At 52.3% G+C, this 21,926-nt stretch overlaps 1 protein-coding gene across 2 annotated transcripts; it reads right to left on the bottom strand.

Moving 5' to 3' along the window:
• Positions 1 to 8,471: 8,471 nt before the first annotated feature.
• On the bottom strand, positions 8,472 to 21,561 carry HTR3A (5-hydroxytryptamine receptor 3A). Of its 2 annotated transcripts, XM_043876914.1 has the most exons (9): positions 21,392 to 21,561; positions 19,022 to 19,188; positions 17,572 to 17,616; positions 16,344 to 16,453; positions 14,773 to 14,942; positions 11,860 to 12,020; positions 11,344 to 11,554; positions 11,014 to 11,235; positions 8,472 to 9,296 (listed from the first exon to the last, which is right to left on the bottom strand). In XM_043876914.1, the coding sequence occupies exons 1-9, from the start codon at positions 21,459 to 21,461 to the stop codon at positions 8,998 to 9,000; spliced, it is 1,455 nt and encodes a 484-aa protein (XP_043732849.1). In that variant the 5' UTR covers positions 21,462 to 21,561; the 3' UTR covers positions 8,472 to 8,997. The 2 variants fall into 2 exon arrangements, with proteins under 2 accessions (XP_043732849.1, XP_043732089.1); XM_043876154.1 differs by having other exon boundaries at positions 11,014 to 11,554.
• Positions 21,562 to 21,926: the final 365 nt, after the last annotated feature.

Here is a 21,926-nt window from a genome sequence, read left to right as displayed (position 1 = left end):
TTAGTCGCACCCAAGTGATAGTTTAAATCACTTACATGAGGCACTTCTTCTGGTTTTTCTTTGGCCAATCATTTTGATTTCCCTGGTTCACAGTCCATATTTGGTGTATCTCAGGATCCTTCCAATTGTGTGCGCGCATCTCCTAGCCAAAATGGATCCTACCAATAAGGTCTGTGGGTAGCTCACCTTTCGCCTCCAAGGAGCCTTTCGGCACATGTGTGGTTGGAGAGCTCTCCTGACTTGGAGAATGAGAAATACGTGGTCTGGGCAGGGCGCAGCCTCCTCCCTTAATTGTCTTGCTGTTCTCCTCTTGGAGCTTCTCGGCCCATAGGGAATGAATCTCCAACTGCTTTACCCTAGGGGGACCCACCTGCCTTCTGCCTGAGTCCCGGCTATGGGAGCTCACAGATTTTGGCTGCTACAGCCCCAAACCGACTATGGCTCAGCGCAGAGGTGCTGGGGCAAAGTGCTTCGTCTCTTCGTTCCCCACCTCCAGAGTCCCCAGTGCTGTTTGGCTGCCTGGGTCTGTCTTCTGCCTTCCTCCCTGCTCCCCACCCCAACTGGCAGTGACGGGAGGTGAAGAGTAGCTGAGAGAAGGGGCTGCAGGTAAGGGCCCCCCTTTGCACACCAGATGTCTCTTTCTCCAGCCACAGCTCATTCTCTCATTTGCCCACTAAAGGCCAAGCATGAACTATGTGCCAGCCCTGTGTGAGTGGTGAACGAAATGAGAAATAACCTGCCTTGGGGACCTTACAGGCTGGGAGTCAGGATACATGCTAAAGAAATCACCCGACAATAAATAAATGAATTACAGTCCTGGAGAGAGTAAAGAAACAGGGTGGGTGTTGAAAGAGACATACTGAGCGAGGCTAAAGCAGTGAGAGAAACACACCGCTCACCTTCGCGTGGCTTTTGAAGGGGGAACGTCTCGTGGGAATTTGAAGCCCAGTGACACACCCATCCAGTGGCTAGATTCGAGTTTCATGAGTGAGAGCAGAAAGATGAGTCCTTGGGTGGAAAGGGCAGGGGGTGGATATGCCAGCAAAGAGAAAAGGATAGAGCACAGAGCTGGCACCTTGGGCTGTGATGAAGGGTCACCTAGCGGAAAGGCACCATTTCCTGGACCCTAACCTCGGAACATCCTCCAGGGGTTGTTCTATCCACCCCCTCCTCCCTGGACTGCTTTCTCAAACAGGGCGGATCAGGAGAAGGAGGTGTTTGTCTCTATGAAGGTCTTAGGTGGGAGGTGATTTTGTGCCCTGTTCTACGTTTAACACCTGTTGCCTCAAAAAGCCCTAGGGAGACCACCTTGGTGGTCCAGTGGTTAAGACTCTGCCTTCCAATGCTGGGGGTGCAGGTTCCATTCCTGGTCGGGAACTAAGATCCCACATGTTTCTTGGCCATAAAACCAAAACATAAAAAAGAAACAATATTGTAACAGATTCAATAAAGACTTTAAAAATGGCAGAATGATGCCCCCCTCCAAGATAACTTCTTTTTAACACCCAGAACCTGTGATTATGTTGCATTACAAGTCAAAGAGTCTTTGCAGATGTGATTAATTTAAAGATCTTGAGGTGGGACTTAATTCTGGATCATCTGGGTGAGCCCATCAGATTCACAAAGGTCATTATAAGTGAAGAGGGAGGCAAAACACAGAGAGACATATGAGAAAGAGAGATCTGGAAGATATTATACTCCTGGCTTTGAGACTGGGGGAAGCGGCCATGAGTGAGCCAAGGAATAGAGGCAACCTCTAGAATACAGAAAAGGCGAGGAAACACATTCTCTCCTGGAACTTCCAGAAAGAACAGAGCCCTGCCAATCCACCTTGGACTGTAAGATAAGAAATTTGTGTTTTTAAATTGGCAGTTTGTTATTTGCAAAACAGAAATAGCGATACAGACATAGAGAATAAATGTATTGATACCAAGTGGGGGAAAGGGAGTGGGATGAATTTGGAGATGGGAACCAACATATATACACTATTGATGCTCTGTATAAAATAGACAACTAATAAGAACCTATGGTGTAGCTCAGGGAACTCTAGTGCTCTGTGGTGACCTAAATGGAAAGGAAATCCAAAAAAGAAGGGATATATGTACATGTGTAAGGCATCTACTTTGTTGGACAGTAGAAACTAACATAGCATTGTAAAACAACTATACTACAATAAAAATTAATTTTAAAAAAGAACCAACAGGGAAAATGAATGAGTGAATTGGTAATTTGTTACAGCAGCAGCAGCAGACTAATACACACAGCTAGCATGCGGCAATAGCAAAAAGTTATGGTTGTTGCCCTGGGATGGGTGAAGAAATCGTGCCATTAACTCTGCTTAGGACCAATATCATCTCTGGTTCTTAGCCCAGAGCCATTGGATGAGTGTCTCCCAGGGTGCACCTTCTATAACTACTGACCTTCACCCCCACCCACGCCCCCACCCACACCTTCCCGGCTCCTGCTCTGGGCAGCCCCTCACTCTCACTTTTCTCTTCCTAGGACCACCGAGGACCATCTCAGAGCCTGTGTGAAGTGGGCTGGAGTCGGGGCCATAGAGAAGAGCAGAAGAGAAACGGGAGTCCTCCATGGACCTGTGTGTGTATGGGTTTTAGCTAAAACGGCTCCTTTCACCATTGGGCACTGATATCGTCATCACACAAGCAGAAAGGGGAAAATAAACTAGGTGTGCAGTGCGGTGTGGGCTCGAGGCCCAAGCACGGAAACTAAAAGAGGCCGCTGTGAGGGATCAGTTATGGGCACAGCCTCTGCCCAGAGCATTGGAACAGGGCACTGAGCTCTCTGAAACATGATCCTTGGTGCTGGCCAAAAGGAAGGGGCTTGCCTTGAGAAAAGGGGACTCAGAGACTTCCCAGGAGGTGGGGCATTTGGGGGGAAGTGGGGCGAGGTGGGGGCAAAAAGTGTTTCGTAGGCCCCTCCATAGAACTTCTGGACTTTGCTGCCACCTTGTGGACGGAGTCTAGAAGGACAGGGTTGTGGCTGCCCTTGGCTGAAGTCTCACGTCAGGCCCTGTGGGATGGTACTTCTTTCTGAGCTTTGAGTCGGGGGTTCTCCAGGGCACATGGAAGTGAATCCTAGGCTCCCATGATTCCGGATGTCATACTCATGATGTGTCCCTCTGCCAAAATCTAGTTATCTTGGCAAACAGGGACACAGGAGGTGGAATTAAAGAGAAGGGATCCAACTCGAATCAGGATAATCCACCCAAGTGTTGCCCAGTATCCACAGGCTTTCCCAGAGAATTTGAAGCTGTTGAAGGAACTCTGTACAAAGGAGCCTAGGAGTGCTCAGGGGCAAGGCAGAGGGGGTAATAGTAGGAGAAGGGACAGGAAGGAATGGGGCATAGAGATCCAGATTCAGCCTGGTGTGGATAGAGCTGGCCTTATAGTGAGTGAGTGACCAGCTCACTTCTTCCTGCCCATTTCTAAAATGGGGACAAGGAAATGGGAGTTCTCACCCATTCACAATGTGATGTGAGCGGATCGAAGAAGGGTCCATATCCCTCGAAGGGTCGACATCCCTCTACTCCAGCCTCACGACCTCCCTGGGCTTTTTCTCCAAGCTGGGAGTATGAAAATCAGCTTTCTCCACAGCCCCTATGAGCCGGTACTAATGTGTGCCCATTTTTCAGATGAGAAGATCGAGGCATGGAGGAGTGAAGTGCTTGTCCAAGGTTTCACAGCGAGCATGTGATGGGGCCAAAATTCGAATGTGGAGTAGTCCACTCCACATAGCATGCTCAGACTGTACCCAGATAAAGGTATTGCAAAAAGAACTGGGTGACCGCACTTCTGGTGTCCTAGCTCTGTGTCTCTCCCAACTTGAGCTCTGACAGGAAAATGATGCAGTTTTCTCCCTGATTTGCCCCTTCCCAACCTAGATAAAGGTCTCCCTTCAAAGGCTTCTAGGAAACGAGGTTCCAGTCTTCCCTTTCAGACTCCCAGTCTCATGCATGTCGGGAATATGGCTCTCAGGAAGTTCCTCCTGCAGTCTAACCTTCACCCATCTTCCTTCAGGTCAAGTCCAGACAGAAGGTCCCAGATAGGAGAGAGAGAGCATGTGGACAGGCTTCTGTCTCAGAGAAGGGTATTCTTGGTCTCTAAAAGCAGGGTTTAATTCTCTAACCATGACAGTCAGGGCCGGCCAATCACAGGCCTTAATGGGAGAGCTTAAATTACAGAGGACCAAGATAGACGAAAGAAAAAAAAAAACAAAAAACAAAAAACCAACAAAACCCACCCAACTCCCAGCCCCTGGTACTGCAGCTGATGGGTAATTGTCTGCTGTTTGTGCGCTGTGCTGTTCGGGCTCCAGCCCTGACTACTCGGGATGGACAGTGTGGGGACCAGGCCATGGGGTTGGTGTCAGGCCAAGACAATCGAGAGGGGCCCCCAGCCAGACCCTTCTCGACGTCTTCCCCCCTCTCCCACCCCTCCACTCCCCTCCAATCAGGGGAGGAGCTGCCCTCTCTTGCCCAACACCCTCCCCCCAAACCCTGGGAGGAGAGAGGGAGTGATTAGCATGGGGCATTGTCCCCAGATAATGGGCCCCAGCTGCCGCTTGCAAGAAGAGACAAAGCGCCGGGCCGCTCCACAAGCATTATCCCCTCGTTAAATCTCTGTTATTAGATTAGATTCAAAATGTATTGATTCAGAGTCTGGTGGCGGGGGGAGGACGAGGATGTGGCTGGGGAGTGCGGAACCACACCTCTCCGAGCGCGCACCCTCCCCCTCCCGGCAGCAGGCAACTTTCCCTTCCCGGGCTCTGAGCGGAATCTCCCCTAAGCGCAAACCCTGACTCTGAGCTCCGCTGCTCGCCTGGACCCTCGCCAGAGCCGCGGAATGTCCACTCTTGCAGGGGGGAGCTGGGGTCGTGGAGCGCAGATGAACCCCGCCGGGCGGGAAAGGCAGCCTCGCTGAAATGCAGGCGGTGAGCTCCACAGCTGGGAGCTCTATATAGGACTGGGTCGCTCAGGCTGGGCTCTTTCAAGTCCTTTAAGGCAATCTTTTGAGTAGAAATGACAGGTTTAGAAAGCAGTGTGGATGGGAAAGGAGGTGAGAACTGGGACTCTTCAGAGGTGAGTGGAGAAGGCTGCAGCAGAGGAGTGGAGATGAGCTATAGAGAACCTGTCTAGTCAAAGCTCTGGTTTTTCCAGCAGTCATGTATGGGTGTGAGAGTTGGACTATAAAGAAAGCTGAGCGCTGAAGAACTGATGCTTTTGAACTGCAGTGTTGGAGAAGACTCTTCAGAGTCCCTTGGACAACAAAGAGATCAAACCAGTCCATCCTAAAGGAAATCAGTCCTGAATATTCATTGGAAGTACTGATGCTGAAGCTGAAACTCCAATATTTGGCCACCTGATGGGAAGAACTGACTCCTTAGAAAAGACCCAGATGCTGGGAAAGATTGAGGGCAGGAGGAGAAGTGGATGACAGAGGATAAGATGGTTGGATGGCATCACTGACTCAATGGACATGAGTTTGAGTAATCTCCGGAAGTTGGTGATGGACAGGGAGGCCTGGCGTGCTACAGTCTATGGGGTCGCAAAGAGTCACTCAACTGAGCGACTGAACTGAACTGAACTGGGCGCTTCTCAGAAGCACTTGCTTTTAAAGACTTGGGTGGAGAATGAGAAATATCATATGGTATTGCTTATGTGTGGAATTTAGAAAGAAATGATACAAATGAACTTATTTATAAATAACAGACTCACAGACTTAAGAGAAGGAACATTGTGGTTACCGGGGGAAGAGATAGGTAGGGATTTGGGGACAGACATGTACACGTTGCTATATTTAAAAATGGATAGACAACAGGGACCTACTGTCTAGCACAGGGAACTCTGCTCAATGTTATACGGCAGCCTGGATGGGAGGGGAGTTTGGGGGAGAATGGATACATGTGTATGTATGGCTGAGTCCCTCTGCTGCTCACCTGAAACTATCACAACATTGTTAATCGACTATACTCCATATAAAATTAAAAGTTTAAAGAAAGAGAAAATTGGCTTAAATAAGAAAAAATAAATTAAAAATAAAAATAGAAAGATAAGAGAAAAAAAAAAAAAGACACAGGTGGTTTCTGGTTTTCTCTCTCTGCCTCAGACAGAAGAAGAGGGAAGGAGCAGAAGGGAAGTTCTGGGAGAGATTCAGGTGGAGGGAGCTTCCACATGTTCTCATATCCCAGACCGGGTAAAGGTCTGCTTGGGCCGCTCCCTAGATCAATACTGATGGACAGGAGTGAGTAAACCTGGGGAATCTCGGCCCCGGGCCTCAGTTTCCCAGCCTGGTTGCTGGATCGATGAGCTGATTGGCTGTGGCTACTGGAGCGGAGGATGTTACACGTGGCTCATTCTCCAGGTGGTTAATTGGCTGCCTCCACGCTGGGCTCTGTTGCCCCATTGATTGTGGGTGAAGAGCTGGGAGGGGGAGATGGGGAATCAATAGGTTGATGAGTGTCTTACTAGCTCTTTGGTTGGACACTTTGTCAATAGCCACCCACTTACTGATCAGCGGTGCATGGACGGTGCCAGACCGTCCAGCTTGCTTTCTCTCTCTGGCCTGAGACATGAGACCCATGACTGGCCCATGACTGCATGACTTGGCCCAGCAAGTCCAAGTGGAGAGTGGAGTGGAACAGCTTTGATCCCAAGACCAGGCTCCCAAGCATGGGCTGCCAGGATCATCCTGAGAAAGTCGGGATAAACAGGATAAGAGGGATAAGATAAACATCTTTATCCCAGCCTTTGCTCAGCAGGAGGCAACTATTGTGTGCTTGTGCGTGTACTTGGTTGTTCAGTTGTGCCCCACTCTTTGCGGCCCCTTGGACTGTAGCCCACCAGGCTTTTCTGTGGATGGAATTCTCCAGGCAAGAGTACTGGAGCGGGTCGTCATTTCCTCCTCCAGGCGATCTTCCCAACCCAGGGATCCAACCAGCGTCTCTTACTTCTCCTGCATTGGCAGACAGATTCTTTACCACTGCGTCACCTGGGAAGCCCACTGTGAATGGGAGCCAATCTCCAGCCCCACAGTCTCCTGCTTTTTTTCTGGAAAACCTACGCATCAACAAAACACAGGAAAATCCTTTACTAATATCAAGAGCACATATGTCTGAGGTGGAAGCAGCAGATGAAACTCATCCCAGCTTATATTAGAAAGCAGCAACCGGTTAGATGATATTTCATGAGTTCCTTCTGCTGGGGAGGCTGGATGAAAAGCAGGTCAGGGAATCTAAACCAGACAAGCCTGCTTCCTCAGCCTCTGGGCTTTTTCAGACATGAAGTTCTCAAGGCTCTGCCTTCCATCCAGCCTCCTTAGATGGTCTGAAAATTAGAGATGCAACAGCTTGGGGTCAAGGGAATGTATCAGTTCAGGTATTCCACGCTGAACCCCTTATAGTTGGCCAGCCTGGAACAGCTCATCCTAGATATTTTAAGAAGTCCTTTTCATTTAGCCTGGAAGACTTCAGTTCCTAAGAGACAGGCAGCCCGAGACAGGGAGACTAAGACTGGAATGAGAAAGGAAGAACCAGAGAAAGTCTCAGGCAAACACAGCAGACCCCCAGCCATCATTCTCAGTGGGTTCTAGCATTCCTTTCCTCTGAATACTTGCTAGGTGGAGGGAGTGATAGAGTTTGGATGTTCCTTGTGCATGCCTGCATGCTCAGCTGCTTCAGTCGTGTCCGCCTCTTTGAGACCCAATGGACTGTAGCCCGCCAGGCTCCTCAGTCCATGGGATTCTCCAGGCAAGAATACCGGAGTGGGTTACCATGTCCTTCTGCAGGGGATCTTCCTCGCCCAGTGATCGAACCCGTGTCTCCTGCATTACAGGCAGTTTCTTTACTGCTGAGCCACTGAGGAAGCCTGTGATGTTCCTTATCGTATCTTTAAACCCTGATGTGTGAGAGAGGGGCCAGGATCTGATATGTAAGATCAGAGACCATGCCTTGGACTCTCTTTCCCTCATGGTCCTGCTTTCTGGTGGATATGCCAGGGGTCAGCTGCTAAGAGTTCCCGAAGGAGCTAGATCAACGCAAGACTTCGCCTTCTCTGCTTTCAAACACCAAACCAGTGGGTGCTGGCCGTGGTGCTGACGTTCTTGCCGGAAGAGAGCGGGTTCTCAGCTTCCCAAGAGGCCGTGAGCCCACATTGATAAGAGGACTATGTAGACCCTTCCATCATCTTTCCAGGGGATTACAGAACTGAGCATCATTCTCGCCACCTCCCCGCTGCTAAGTGTTCATGGTTCTGATCCTCACACCTTGAATCCCACCTCCAATTGTCTCCTTCAGAATAGCCACCATTTGGTCACCTCTTAATTCCTTGGGCCAGAAAGCACCAAACATCTGAAACCACAGATTAATTTCCCAACCTCTTTACCACCAGTAACTTCAGACCTCATCTTCCATCCACCTGGATGCTGACAAAGGGCCAATAAGAGAGTTTAGGGATTCATCACATTTTATTATCTCCTTCATCTGGTGGGTGTTCAGGGAAATGGCCACAGGTGAGCAGGGAGACCTTAGGGTTGGATGAACCTAATGCAGAGTAATGAGGCCCATGTGGCAGAGAGCTGGCTTATCTCCACCTCAAAACAAGGCTGCGGGGGTGAGCAGAATTCCAAAGTGCCAGTTCAGGGACACGCCCTTGGGGAAACTGAGGCTTGATGTTTAGAGAGAGTGAAGTCAGGCCACGTGTGTGTTTCTTCTGATCCAGGAGTGTGTTTTAAAGCTATAATGGGCCTGCAGGGGAGTGGATGAGGATGGAAGAATCTTAAACACCAAGTTTGGGGGAGGGAGAGTGAAGGCCCTGGTTTGGGACTGCTGAGATGCAGTGGCACTGGAAACAGGCAGGAACTGTACGTGTGCTTTGAGAACATCACCGGTGCCCCTTGGTCCTGAAATTCCCCCATCCCCATCCTAGCAAGCACCATCCCCCCTTCCCCACTCCCCCGTGGCCGGGCGCTGGGCTGGACCCACTCAGGAATACTGCCAAATGGACCAGAGTGTGACCAGGGTGATGCTGTAGGCCAGCACCGCCAGCAGGTAGATGCGGAAGAGCAGCCGGTCCAGCACGGAGCCCACACGCAGCCAGTCCCGGGCCACCTCCCGACTCCCCTCCCGCTTTTCCAGGAAGTGCCGGATGGAGGTCAGCTCCTGCAGCAGCCCGCGCACCGCCAGGGAGGCCTCCCGAGGCGGCGGGGGAGGGCTGCCTCTGCCCCTTGGGGTCTTCTCCAAGTCCCGGGGTCCCCCCAGATGGCTGCAGTGGTTTCCCATGTCTAGAAGAAGGACAGAGCATTGGCAAAGGAGGGAGACCCAGCAGGCTCGTGTGAACACTGACCTTTACGTTTCTAAGGCCTCAGACATTTTTACGATGTATGATTTCAGACCTAAAGAGTACGAAGAATAACTTACATCTTTGGGTACCCACCATCCAACTTAAGCAAATAAAGAAAGCCGATGCAGTTGAAGATCGCTGTATATCCTCCCTCCTTAATCAAATTCGTCATCCCTCCCCAGGTCAGCAAGACCATGAATTTGATGTTTATCCTTCGCGCACGCATTTTTTTTTAACCCAAGGGCTTTCCCTAGCCATTTGATATCCATTATATCATTTGAATCTCCCAGCAACCCCATGGAGAGGAAGACTGGGAGTGATTACTAACCACACTCTTCATATGAAGATGTGAAAGTTCAGAGAGTTTAAGTGACTAGCCTGCGATGACACAGCCAGAGCATTATTTAACGGTGAGGACACCAAGGTCCAGGTATCCGGACTCCAAATCCACTGCTTTGTCCACTACATCATATCACCTCCCTGCACTCCTCTCCATGATTTTGAATCCTTCTGGACCAGAAAATACACCTTCGGATCACTGCCTTCACCGGGTGAGCAGTAGAATTAGGCATTAGTCTATCGCACGAACTCATGATGAGATGGTCTTAGGTTAACCAAACATCTGTGAAAGGCCAGGCCCCAGCCAGAGGAGGACACAAAGGAGGGGAGAAGGGTGGAGGGTTTAAAACACCAGCTTGGAGTCAGATGAGCCTGAGTTTGAATCATGGCTTCGTCAGGTCCTGGCTCTGTGGCTTAGGGCAAGCTGTTTGGCCTCTTTATGCTTCTGTTTCCTCATTTGAAAAATGAAAATGAGGATCCTGTTGGGTCACCATGAGAATCACCTATAATAATGCACAGAAGATGCTTCGCACACACCTGATAAAGTGCTCAAGAAATCAACCAACCAATCGATCACCACCACCATCACCACCGACAGAAGCAGGAGGAATCGAGTATCCCTCTGTGCCCTGTCTCTCTGCCTCATAGATGTTTGAAATTCTAAAGGGCCTGCTCTTTGGCTGATTCCAATGAGAGAGTGTTAGGAACCAGGCTGCAGTGTTGAACAACAGGAGGGTAGTTGTCCTGTAAGTGCCTGTTGTTGTCATTGTTTAGTTGCTAAGTCATGTCCAACTCTTGGTACCCGAGGGACTGTTGCCCACCAGGCTCCTCTGTAGACCCTATGGAATCTCCCAGGTAAGAATACTGGAGTGGGTTGCCATTTCCTTCTCCAGGGGAGCGTCCCAACCCAGGGATCAGGCTCGCGTCTCCTGCATTGCAGGCAGATTCGTTACTGCTGAGCCAGCAGGGAAGCCCTATAAGTGCCTGAGGGGCATCCACTTGACCTCCCTTGGGATCCATAGCAGGCGAGGTCACCCTCAGCCCAGAGGTCTTGGGTCCTGACACGCTCAGTCTCTGGGACTCCTAAACCCTCTTCCCCTCCACCCAGGCTGATGAGTGAATACAAAGTGAGGAAGGGGTTTGATTGACGCCTTGGGCTGAAGTCTGCCACGAGTTCTTGGTGCAGGACGGTACCCAGTTTGCAGGCCCTGCCCCGGCTCCCTGGCCTGGCGAGCCCTCCAGAGCCCCCCGCACCCCCAAGTCCCTGCCTCCAGGCCAGAAGCTCCCCTCCACGTGGGGCTCTCCCGATCCTGTCTCACCTGAGCAGCCATCGGTCTTGGCGGCTTGGGAGGTGGCCGGGGGCCTCCGGGGAGTCGACTGCTCCCCTAGGCAGAGGAGCAGGGCAACTCTCTCAAGAACCAGGTGGCGCAGCCAGGCGGGCACGGGCTGCTGCAGATCCTGTTTGTGTACCAGCCGCACGATGAGGATTGTCTCGGCCAAGCTGATCACCAGGAGAGCCATGCAGACGACGAAGTAGACACCTGTGCGCCCCGGGACGGGGCCGGGCGGGAGACACACAGGGGAGGTAGGAGAAGGAGAGGCGCCGGTCCCTCGGCCCCAGGGAGCTCCTCCCAGGGAGCCGGCCTTACCGATGAGGGGCGTGCCGATGGCCGTGGCCGGCAGCGTGTCGGACACGATGATCAGGAAGACCGAATAGCCCAGGAGGAGCGTGATCTTGAAGGAAACTCTCTCGCCACTGTCCGGAGGCAGGTAGAAGCCCACGATGTCCACGACCATGAGGAAGATACTGGGCAGAAGCAGGCTGACTGCATAGAAGAGGGGCCGTCGGCGGATAACGACCTGGGATCGAGAGAAGAGCTTGGATGAGTGGGGGCAGACAGGTTCTGGGCCCAGGAACCCCCCTCCCCATCCCAGATCCTCTTGCTGCATGGAGCTTTCAGCCTGGACTGCTGAAAGATGTAGACAAACCCCATATGCTGTCTCTGGATCCAAGCTCGTGGCCGTTCAGGAAAAGCTAAGAGACAGCACGGCTGTGTTTCCCCAACCGCTTTGTTGAGGCTGCAGGGCACCCCGCACTTGGGAAAGGGCCGCGGAGGTTCTTCCCCATGTGCCTCCTGACGCCTGCCGGGGTGTGTCCCACTCACATAGAACTTCATCTCTGCGTAGCTGTCGCTGCTCTCTATGCTGAACTCCTGAAACTGGGTCAGCACCCCCAGCAGCTCCCACTCGCCCTGGTTCATGAAGACGCTCCTGTCGAACTTCACCTTTTCGGGCAGGCGCCACAGGGAGATGTTGATGTCCTGGACTGAGACAGGAGAAACCGGGCGGCTTTGGAGCCCAGGCCAGGGCATGCCAGACCCTGTGGTGGCAGGGCAGCACCCACGTGGCGTGGTGCAAGCCCCAGCTGTTAATCTGCAGCCTGTTACTTGGCTGTAAGCTGAGGTCATGGTGCACCGTGTGCCTGTCTGTGCAGTGGGGCTGTACGGAGGGCACGGGCCTTGGATGGAGACCAGCAAAATGCAAACAACCGGGCAAACTATTTATAAGAATGTCTTCTTCCTGTCTCTGTCTCCCTCCGTCTCTCACACACACTCATACCTTCAAGCACCCCTCTAGGTTTCCTGTTAGAATTTCTCATTTAGGCAACGAGCAAGGAGCAAGAGGCAGCTTTCCTCATCTTTGCCTTGATAGAGATGCCTGCCTTCATATTTATTTATGCAGCTATGCCACATCTTTGTTATGGCATGTGAGAGATCTAGTTTGAGAGATCTAGGTTGTGGCATGCAGGATATAGTTCCCTGACCAGGGATCGACCCCAGGCGCCCTGCTTTGGGAGCGTGAAGTCTTAGCCACTGGCCCACCAGAGAAGTCCCTGAGCTGCCTGTCTTTAAAGATGAACTAGAAAAATAAGCAAAATCCTCACAGAACCGGAGTTTCACTGCTCTGCATCTATAGTAGTGAAACAGACATGCATATGCACCAGAAGACAGCAGTATCCGTTGCAGTAAAATATTGTGAAAGATCTAAATTCCCACCAACCAGGGAAATGCTTTATAAAGTTTATGCAGTCCAACCATGAACTATTCTACAGCAGTCAACACTGATGAGGAGGAGCTAACTCTGCACTAACTGGAAAAATGCCCAAGACCGGTTATTAAGTAAAAAGACTCAGGTGCCAGTATATAAGAGAACACAAAATATTTTAAATTTATGTAAAATAAAAACCCATAAAGCAATTTCTGGGCACTTTCCATTGATGTGCATGTATGTGTTTGTATTCAAAGGCTAGAGAAGGATCTGGAAGAACATATTACATGAAGTATATATCAGTATATATATATCATTTCATATATATATATGCTGATAAAAATTAAGTCTTGGTGCAGGGAGTTGTTGGTAAGAGTTTGGGATTGAGAGTAGAGGTCAAAGGTCAAAGATTATTTGCAATGATGACTTTTGTTCAAGGGAGTTAAGTATTACCTTTGTCATTTACAGTTAATGCAATAAAATCAGGATAGAACTGGAGGGTGCCTTTGTGCAGTAGGGTGATGCTCACTTCACTGGACCTGGGAGGGCACCTAGCATGCATCCACTCAGTGGAAGATGCCAAGCATCTTCCTTTGTGCTAGGCACTGCCCTGGGGAGCTAATCATGGCCAGAAATCATGTCCCTGCCCTCTCTAAGTTTCAATCTGGTGGAGGAGTAGACATTGAAATAAGTCTTTACAAATGAACAGAAGTAGAGAGAAAACTAGAGCCTATAAAATTGGGTGATGGAGGTGCCTTGTTTGGGGGACAAGAGGGGGTTTACAGAGTAACTGATGTGGACGCTGTGATTAGAAGTTGTGTAGAAGGACTTTGGGCTTCCCTGGTGGTTCAGACGGTAAAGAATCTGCCTGTAATGTGGGAGACCTGGGTTCAGTCCTTAGATTGGGAAGATCCTCTGGAGAAAGGAATGGACAGAAGGGAATGGTTACCCACTCCAGGACTCTTGCCCGGAGAATTCCATGGACAGAGGAGCCTGGTGGGCTACAGTATATGGGGTTACAAAGAGTCGGACAGGACTGAGCGACTACACTTTCACTTTCTTTCACTGAGGGACTTCACTGGAGGTCTGGTGATTACGACGCCACACTTCCAATGTAGGGGCGGTGGATTCCATCCCTGATTGGGGAACTAAGATCCTATATGCCGCAGGTGTCAGAGGGCAGGAGTGGGGCCAGAAGGAGAAAAGGAGAGGGAGGGGCAAGGTGTCCAAGGAGAGGAAGCAGCATGTGAGTGAGGGAAAAAACAAGGGGTGCTGGGGCCCTGGAAGGCAGGCAGCTGGGCCGGGCAGTGAGTAGAGGTGAGCCCGAGTGGTGTCTGTGCGCAGAGTTCTGGAGACCAGGAAAGAGACCTGGATCCTGTCTCAGGAGTGCTGGGGAAACACTGGGAGCTTTAAGTAGAGAGAGACATGATCAGGTTTGCATGACTTTTCAATTAAAAAAATTTGGGGAGCGGGGGGCCACACACACATGGGCTGTTACTTCCCCAACAAGGGATGGAACCTGAGTTCCCTGCATTGGAAGCTCTGAGCTTTAACCACTAGACTGCCAGGGAAGTCCCCAGGTTTGCGTTTGCATAAGATCTCTCTGGCTGCTGTGAGGAGCATGAATTGGTGTGGGGGTGAGAATGAATGGGGGCCGACTGCTAGGGGCTGCTGCAGTAACCTGGGCAGGAGGTGAAGGGAGCTGGTGCTGGGGGGAGGGTCCATCAGTAAAGAAGTGCATAGATTTGAAAGACACTTCGTGCCAGATCCTACTTGTGATCTGGGAAAAGCATCATCCCTGACCGAGCATCTTGCCCTCAGCTTACACCGCCTCATTCCATCCTTAGGACAGCTGAGGGAGGAGACGAGGGTGACATGGTCAGTGCCATTTAGAGGATGAAGAAACAGAGGCTGAGCAAATAAGAGGTGGGCGAATTGGAGAAGGGAGACTACATCCCTGGGGGTGCTCCTCATGCAGGCATCCCTGGGCCCCCACCTGTTCTCCCACCTCCCAAAGCCCCTGGACTCACTGTTGTGCAGCCAGCTGGTGAAGGTCAGTGAGCAGTTCTGTACGTCAAAGGGGAAGTTGTAGATGTCCAGGCTACAGGCGGTCATCACCTGGAGGGGCTTGTAGTTCTGGACCTCGCCGTGATGCCGGACATACACATACGGGATGTTTGGAGACTTCCCCACGTCCACACTGGCCAGGGAAGAGGGGTGGGTTTGGGGCTCAAGAAGCAGGTCAAGCCCTGGATGTCAGAAAGTCTCTGAGCAGCTCGGCAGGGAAAGAAATGCAGAGACGGCCCGGACAACAGGACAACCTGGCAGTTTTGTCTGGCCTCCGCTTGTCCAAGCTTCTTATCTCAGGCTTCCTTACCTGCCATTGCCAAGGCCACTTTTCAAGCAGTTAAAGAGTATTTCACCTTTATCCCCCTGGCTACCTAGCCACGAAATGCAAGCCAGGAGTCCATGGGCCCCAAAGCCCTGGACCATAAGAACACCCAGCGGTCCCCCATATGCCGCCCACCTGGGATGGGCAGAGCTCAGCTCCCAGGATGGACAGCCCGTGGGCAACGGGCAGGCTTGGTGGGAGAGCAGACCCTTGGGTTCCATCCCTAGGAATACTTGAAATGAAAACAATCATTTCCAGGGGTGGGGGGTGGGGACAGAACTGGAGAAATCATTGAGAAGAATCAGGGCATGTAGCGAAGTCCTATAAGAAGCCACTCTCTTTGGGCAGACCCCAGGCTGAGCTCCCCTAGGGGAGCCCTGGAGCTAAGCCAGGGGTGCTGAGCCTATGGCCTTCTGTGGCATCAGGCTGAGAGACAAGAAGTCAAGACCAAGGCTCCTTCAGTGTTGAAAATGGAGATCCAGCCTGAAACTGGAGATCCCCGGTCCCTCCAGCCTCAGCTCTGCAGGGAGTGAGGCTCTGAGTCAGCTGCCTCCCTGAGTTGCGAGCGGCACCCCCGGACGTGGGCGATGCACTGGGTACTGGGTGGAGGACAGCTGGCCCTTGCCACCTTCTCCTTCCATCTGTCTCCCCAGCCATCTTCCCAGCCCTTGGATTCAGAAGCCCAGGCAGTGGAGCTGAAGGATGGGGAGAAGGAATGTTGGCTGCTGGGAATAAAGGCTGGTGGGACCCACTTCACCCTGGGGTGCAATTTGTGCCCACTCAGGCACACGTGTGGCTTAAAAGTTTGAGTGTCTCTTGGCCCCAAGTCTCCTCTGGGCCAGGAGCGGTAACCATTGCTGGCACTTTATTCCTTTCAGAAATATTCCTGTCCCCTTTAAAAACACTGCTCTTCATTAGACTATTATAGCAATATGGATTCATTCACTGGCCTCCTTTCTTCCTGGAAAGGGATCCTTGGGTCAGGGAGAAGAGCAAAGTTTCAGCATCAGACATAGAAAAAGAGGAGCTTTTAAAAGAAAAGAAAGGGAGAAAAAGATAAAGGGGAATGAGGGCCCAATGCAACTTTATCTCCATTTCTGCAGATCTGGTGGAGCATCTCAAATACAACAGCAGGGATCTTATCTCTCACCCCACGCCATCCCCAGCCCCCGCGCCCCTGGCTGCCAAGCGTCTGATGACAGTACTCACAACTCATTGATAAGGATGTCTGGGACCCAGATGCTGTCTGTGGGGATGGACAATTTGGTGATGTTGTCAAAGTCTTCGGGGTTCCACTGAAGAAACTCATCAGTCCAGTACTAGGGGAGAAGCAGGAATGATCATGGGTGACCCAGTCCATCATGGGTGGGGTCGTCTGCAACTCAGGCCAACTTCACCGCTCAGAGCCCAAGCAACAGGGCAGGCATCTTCTTGGGAGAATCTGGGTGTCAGTGGCACTCAGGTTACTCACTGGTACCCAAGAGTCCCTTCCCCTCTGCAATCAATCACACATCCCTACATGTGAATATGTACAACACAGACAGATGTAGCCCCTCCCCCGGGGAAGTTATCCAATCCTTTCTAATGTTATAAACCACCTAGCCATCAACTGAGGTATGTGGGCTAAGTCACTTCAGTCATGTCCGACTCCTTGCAACCCTTTGGACTGTAGCCCACCAGACTACACCAGTCCATGGCGTTTTCCAGGCAAGAATCCTGGAGTGGGTTGCCATTTCCTCTTAGACAAATCCCTTCTTTGGTCTTGATCTGCACATATGTAAATAGGGATAATAGTATGCACCTCACAGGGTAGACATGGCTGTTGCTAAATTTTGATTAATGCCTCCTCCACTACCCTGTCAGAATGACTGGTCTAAAATGTAAATGCCACCGTGTCACTTTGTCGAAGAGTCCTCCTCGCACCTTGCCTGAGCAGCACCCATCAGGAGCTGGAGGAGTGGGGAAATGGCTGGTGATGGGAAGACTCAGTGACAGGATCATCCTTGTTTCAATCACCTGATTTGGTTGTCGTCCAATTTTGCTTTCATAGAGGGAAGAACTTTCTAGCAATTAGAGCTGTTTGAAAGCAAAGTGGCTGCCTTCTGAGCTGCCAGTCACCAAGGTGTTTGATCAGCAGAAGTAGGACAAGCATTTGTTAGAGATGCTGTGAAAAACCTTGGAAACCAGAGGGGAGGATGGGGGATTTCTCCTCCACTGATCTTTAAGCTGCCTCCCGCTCCCAGTCCTGAGGTTAGAGGGGCCCAGATCCAGGAGACCCCAGATCTCATGAGCCTCTTCCCTCCTCTCCTCTCCCCTTTCTTCCCCTCTTTCCCCTGCCCAAGGCCCGGCTCCTCTGGGACAGAGGAGTGCCCCCAGGAAGGGTTGCCCGCCCCCCAGTCCCAGGAAATGGGGGTGGGGGAGGGGCTGGTTGGCTCACCTGCCGATACCAGATGTAGGTGGTCAGGACCTGATTCTTCTCATCCTGTGGAAGGAACGAGAGCTCAGCAAAGGTGGCCCTGCGGGCTGGGAGCCCACCTGGCACACACCAGCCCCAACAGGGGCTGCTGCTCTGTGTCCCTGCTCCCCTGAGAATGTGGAAATGGGGTGGGGAAAGGGGCCAGCCAGGAAAAAATCTGTCTTTTACTAGGAGACACCTAGGAAGAAGTTCAAGGATTTCTTTTTTAACATATGTGTGTGTGTATTCCTATATATGTCTTCTATTATCTTCTATTTTGTTGTGTATATTTTACATAAACATATATAAATAATAACATAGTAAAAGATAATAATAGAAGACATACATAACAACCATAAAGAAGGCTGAGCACCAAAGAATTGATGCTTTTGAACTGTGATGCTGGAGAAGACTCCTAAGAGTCCCTTGGACAACAAGGAGATCCAACCAGTCCATCCTAAAGGAGATCAGTCCTGGGTGTTCATTGGAAGGACTGATGCTGAAGCTGAAGCTTCAGCACTTTAGCAACCTGATGCAAACAGCCAACTCATTGGAAAAGACCCTGATGCTGGGAAAGACTGAGGGCAGGAGGAGAAGGGGATGACAGAGGATGAGATGGTTGGATGGCATCACTGACTCAATGGACACGAGGGTGAGCAATCTCTGGGAGGTGGTGAAACACAGGGAAGCCTGGTGTGCTGCAGTCCATGGGGTTGCAGAGTCGGACACAACTTAGCGACTAAAAACCAACATAACAACATCATATAGATGTATATCTGTACAATTATATCTGTATGTATGTATCTACACCTATTTCCTACCTTAGCATGAAGTCAAAAGGTACAGACCCACATAGAAGGAAAAATTCATCACTCTCCCTCCCTTCCATCCAATTCCCAATTTCCCTTCCTGAAACATCCAGTTGACTCTAGCAGAGATGGCCAGAGCAGTCAGTTCTGCCCACCCTCCCCCGGTGCAGCACCTGCCTCTCTGCAGTCACCTTCTTATTTATCTCTGCCCAGCGTCTAACCTCCTCTGCTGGGTAGTGCACTCCACCCTACTTCAGTAACTGATTAATTGTTTTATTTATGATTAATTCTTCAACCACAACTTCGTAACACCCGCCATGTGCCAAGGACGTGTGTAAGACAGTGAGGGTGTAGAGGTGAATAGGACAGTCTGCACCCTCATCCAGCTCACACAGGGAGGTGCGATGTGTGAAGAACCACACATATGCACAACCCGCGGGCCGTAGGGTGTGGGAGAGGCAGCCAGGCAGGTGACTCCAGTTTTCAGTTTGGGGAGCATCCTGAGCTGTGGTATCAGGGCTCAGGGGCTCTGGGCACCCAAAAGCCCACCCTGGACTTGGTCTCACATGGTCTCCCACTCAGAAGGTCCACCTTGGAGCAGGGCAGTGGGGCCGGGTGCTCACCACGCTGAGGATGGCGTAGAGGATGACATCGATGGACACGGTGGTCGGCGTCCTCCAGTCCCGCACGGGCCGCACGCCCTTCTTGTAGTTGGCCAGCAGGTGATCTGACAGCCGCAGAAGAGCCGGCCTGGAGGCGTTGGGGGGCTGGGGGTCCCCCCTGTGCTTGGCTGAGAAGGACAGACAGCGAAGCCTGAGTCTGCCCCTGGTTTCAAAGCTAGTAAATGTGTCCCCACTTAATCCCACCTCCCAGAACTCCCAGATAGCCCCACAGACTGAAATTCCCATCTCTGGAGCATTTTTTGCCTACAGAGGTTCCTGCCAAAACCCAAAGGTATTCATAAGGGTAGCCCCAGCCCCCATTTATATGAGAAAGGAAGCTGGGCTGTGAGAGTAGGTGGCCCGAGGCAGGTGAGGCCCCGAGTCGGCCAAGGATGAGAAGGGTTGAGAGTTGCTGCCCTCCCAGAGGAGGTGGGCCTCTGGGGCCTGGACGAGGGGCTCTGGGAGCCGAGGGAAGCTGGCCCTGGCATGAGACCCTAGAGGGTGTGGCCCCAAGTGCACAGGTCCTAAGCCCAGCGGTCTGCAGGGCGTCAGCCTCAGCGGAGGTCAGAGCTCAGCGTCTGCACAGCTCACAGTCCCCGGGACCCCAGCCCACAGCTGACGAGGAGAGAAGGGTGGGCACCCAGTGAACCCACCCCGGGGAGAGCCCGCCCCGTCTCCACGCTCATGCAAACTCCCGAGAAGTCCCTGCTGGGGCTCCTTCTTAGTCTAGCTTTCTGGGCTTGGTTTCATGGGGTTGGGAAGAGGACTGGGGTGGGGTGTGGAGGAAGCCAGTAGAAGCCAAGCTGCTCCCAGAGCCAGAGGCCTGCAAGGATAAAGTCGTGAAACCCAAGACCTTGGTCCTCGCCCTACGCGCGGGGATTTCACACGAGCACCTCAGTTGCCCCTCTGGGAAACAGTAAGAGCATTTCTTGAAAGATGCCAGAAACACGAAGGTGAAAGAGGGTGGGGGAGGGGGCACCCTGGAGGAAACAGGGCGCTGCTGGGGGTGGTGGGGTGCGGGGCCTTTCACAGCCCAGGGCCCGGCAGGCTGGGCTTTCTCCAGACAGGATTGCTTCTTCTCCCACCTCATCTACCCTGCGTGCAATCCCTACAGAAAATTGGTCCTGCAGGTTCCCTTTCCTGCCCCTCCCCCGCTCCCCAATAAACTTTCAGAAAAACAACAGCAGAGAGAGAGAGGAAGATGAGAGGATGTTTACTGAGCGTCCCCTTTGGGAATAATATCAATGAGCATATGGTTCATTTCAGTATCAGCCCCCCTGGGCTGGCTGTAACCAGAGCCCCCGTTACAGATAAAGATGCCCAAGGCTCAGACAGGTGAGTACCGTGCCCTGCAGGCAAGGGAGCTGGGATTCAGACCCAGGTCCCTGCGTGTCTTCACTGCACCAGCAACAGCCCAGGTCTTATCGTCTGGGATTCTGACCAGACCTCAGAGCCAAGGACCAGTGCTGGGAGAGACAGCGCTCCCCCTCAGCCAGAGTAGCCCCAGACCACAGTCTTAACTCACACAGCCCGGGCCTGCTCATCCCACTGAGCAACCCCCAACGACACGAGGAAAACCATCGTGCCCCTAAGCCCCTCAGAGCTGCGTATTTAAGCACGTCCTAACTGTGCCCGCCCTGGCTTCAAAGAGCTCTGGCTGGAGAGAAAGCCTTCCCATGGGGGAGAGAATGAATATTGTCTGCAACAAAGGAGATGGATTCTTTTGTGACTAAAACCCCTTGTATCCCCAGGAGGCGGGAAAGGATGGGTGAGGGAATGCAGAGAGAAGTTTGGTGCTCTCTGAGTTGAGCCCCTGAAGGAACTTTTCTAGAAGACGGAGGCCCAGAGAGCTCGTGCAATGAAAGCAGTGAAGTCAGGGAAGATGACATTTGTCCTGGTCTCTACTGCTGCGGAGCTGTGTGACCCTGGGTGAATTCCTCCCCCTCTCTGGACCACAGCATTCCTGTTTATAACAAGAGAGAGGGGATCAAGAGAGCTCCAGCTTTCCTTACAGCTGCCCTTCGATGAGTCTGGGGGCCCCAGCAAAGAGGAGAGGAGCCCGCTAAGCGTTTCCCACACAGCAGGCTGTGCCACGCCCCACTCTGCAAGCCCCGCTCTCACCCTACGCTCGAGATGCCCAACTTTCTAGCTGGATCCCCCCAGGGCGTGGAAATTCTCTCTTGCCCACATGCAGTAAGATCCCTGACTCTCCTGCTGCCTCACCCGCTCCAAAACCCTCCTCCCCTCAACTTTTGGAGGCACTAAGCGTTCCCTGCCCCTCCTCTGTCCGCTGCCGCCCAGGTGCTGCGTGCTGTCCCACCGTCTCCTTACCTTCTCCCCGTGGTGCCAGCAGCGTGGGCAGAAGCAAGCCGAGCAGCGCCCTCGGCACCCAGGGCAGCATCGTCGCTTCTCTCGGAGCGGCCTTCAGGGTGAGCGCTGCGGAGGACCAGCCTGCCCGCGCTCCAGCAGCGTCATGTCAGCCAGCCTCCCGCACCTCCTGAGGCTGCAGCCTCACGCTGCCCCTGGCCACCAGGGCTGGGAAGCCGCCAAGTTTTCCTGCAATCAGTCCTTCCGCTGGATCAGGTTTCAGGGCGGGGAGGGAAGGGGAGGAAGCCCGCCAGGCTGATGTCACGGGGCCAATGGAGCTTAGTCCACCCGTTCAGCCAGGTGGCCTGGCCAAGTTCCCCAAGGAGTAACTCGGGGACGGAGCGCTGCAGGAGGCCCTGGAGCAAGGGGGCAGCCTGTGTGCTGAGAGGCGCTCCGGGCTGCTGCCTTCGCTTATACCCCTCACTAGCCTTGAGCCGGGCGGGGCTTTTCTAGTGGCTCAGCTGTAAAGAATCCACCTGCAATGCGGGAGATCTGGGTT

Source organism: Cervus elaphus, chromosome 1, assembly GCF_910594005.1.
Source record: "Cervus elaphus chromosome 1, mCerEla1.1, whole genome shotgun sequence".
Taxonomy (NCBI): domain Eukaryota; kingdom Metazoa; phylum Chordata; class Mammalia; order Artiodactyla; family Cervidae; genus Cervus; species Cervus elaphus.
This window is presented reverse-complemented; position numbering and strand designations above follow the sequence as displayed.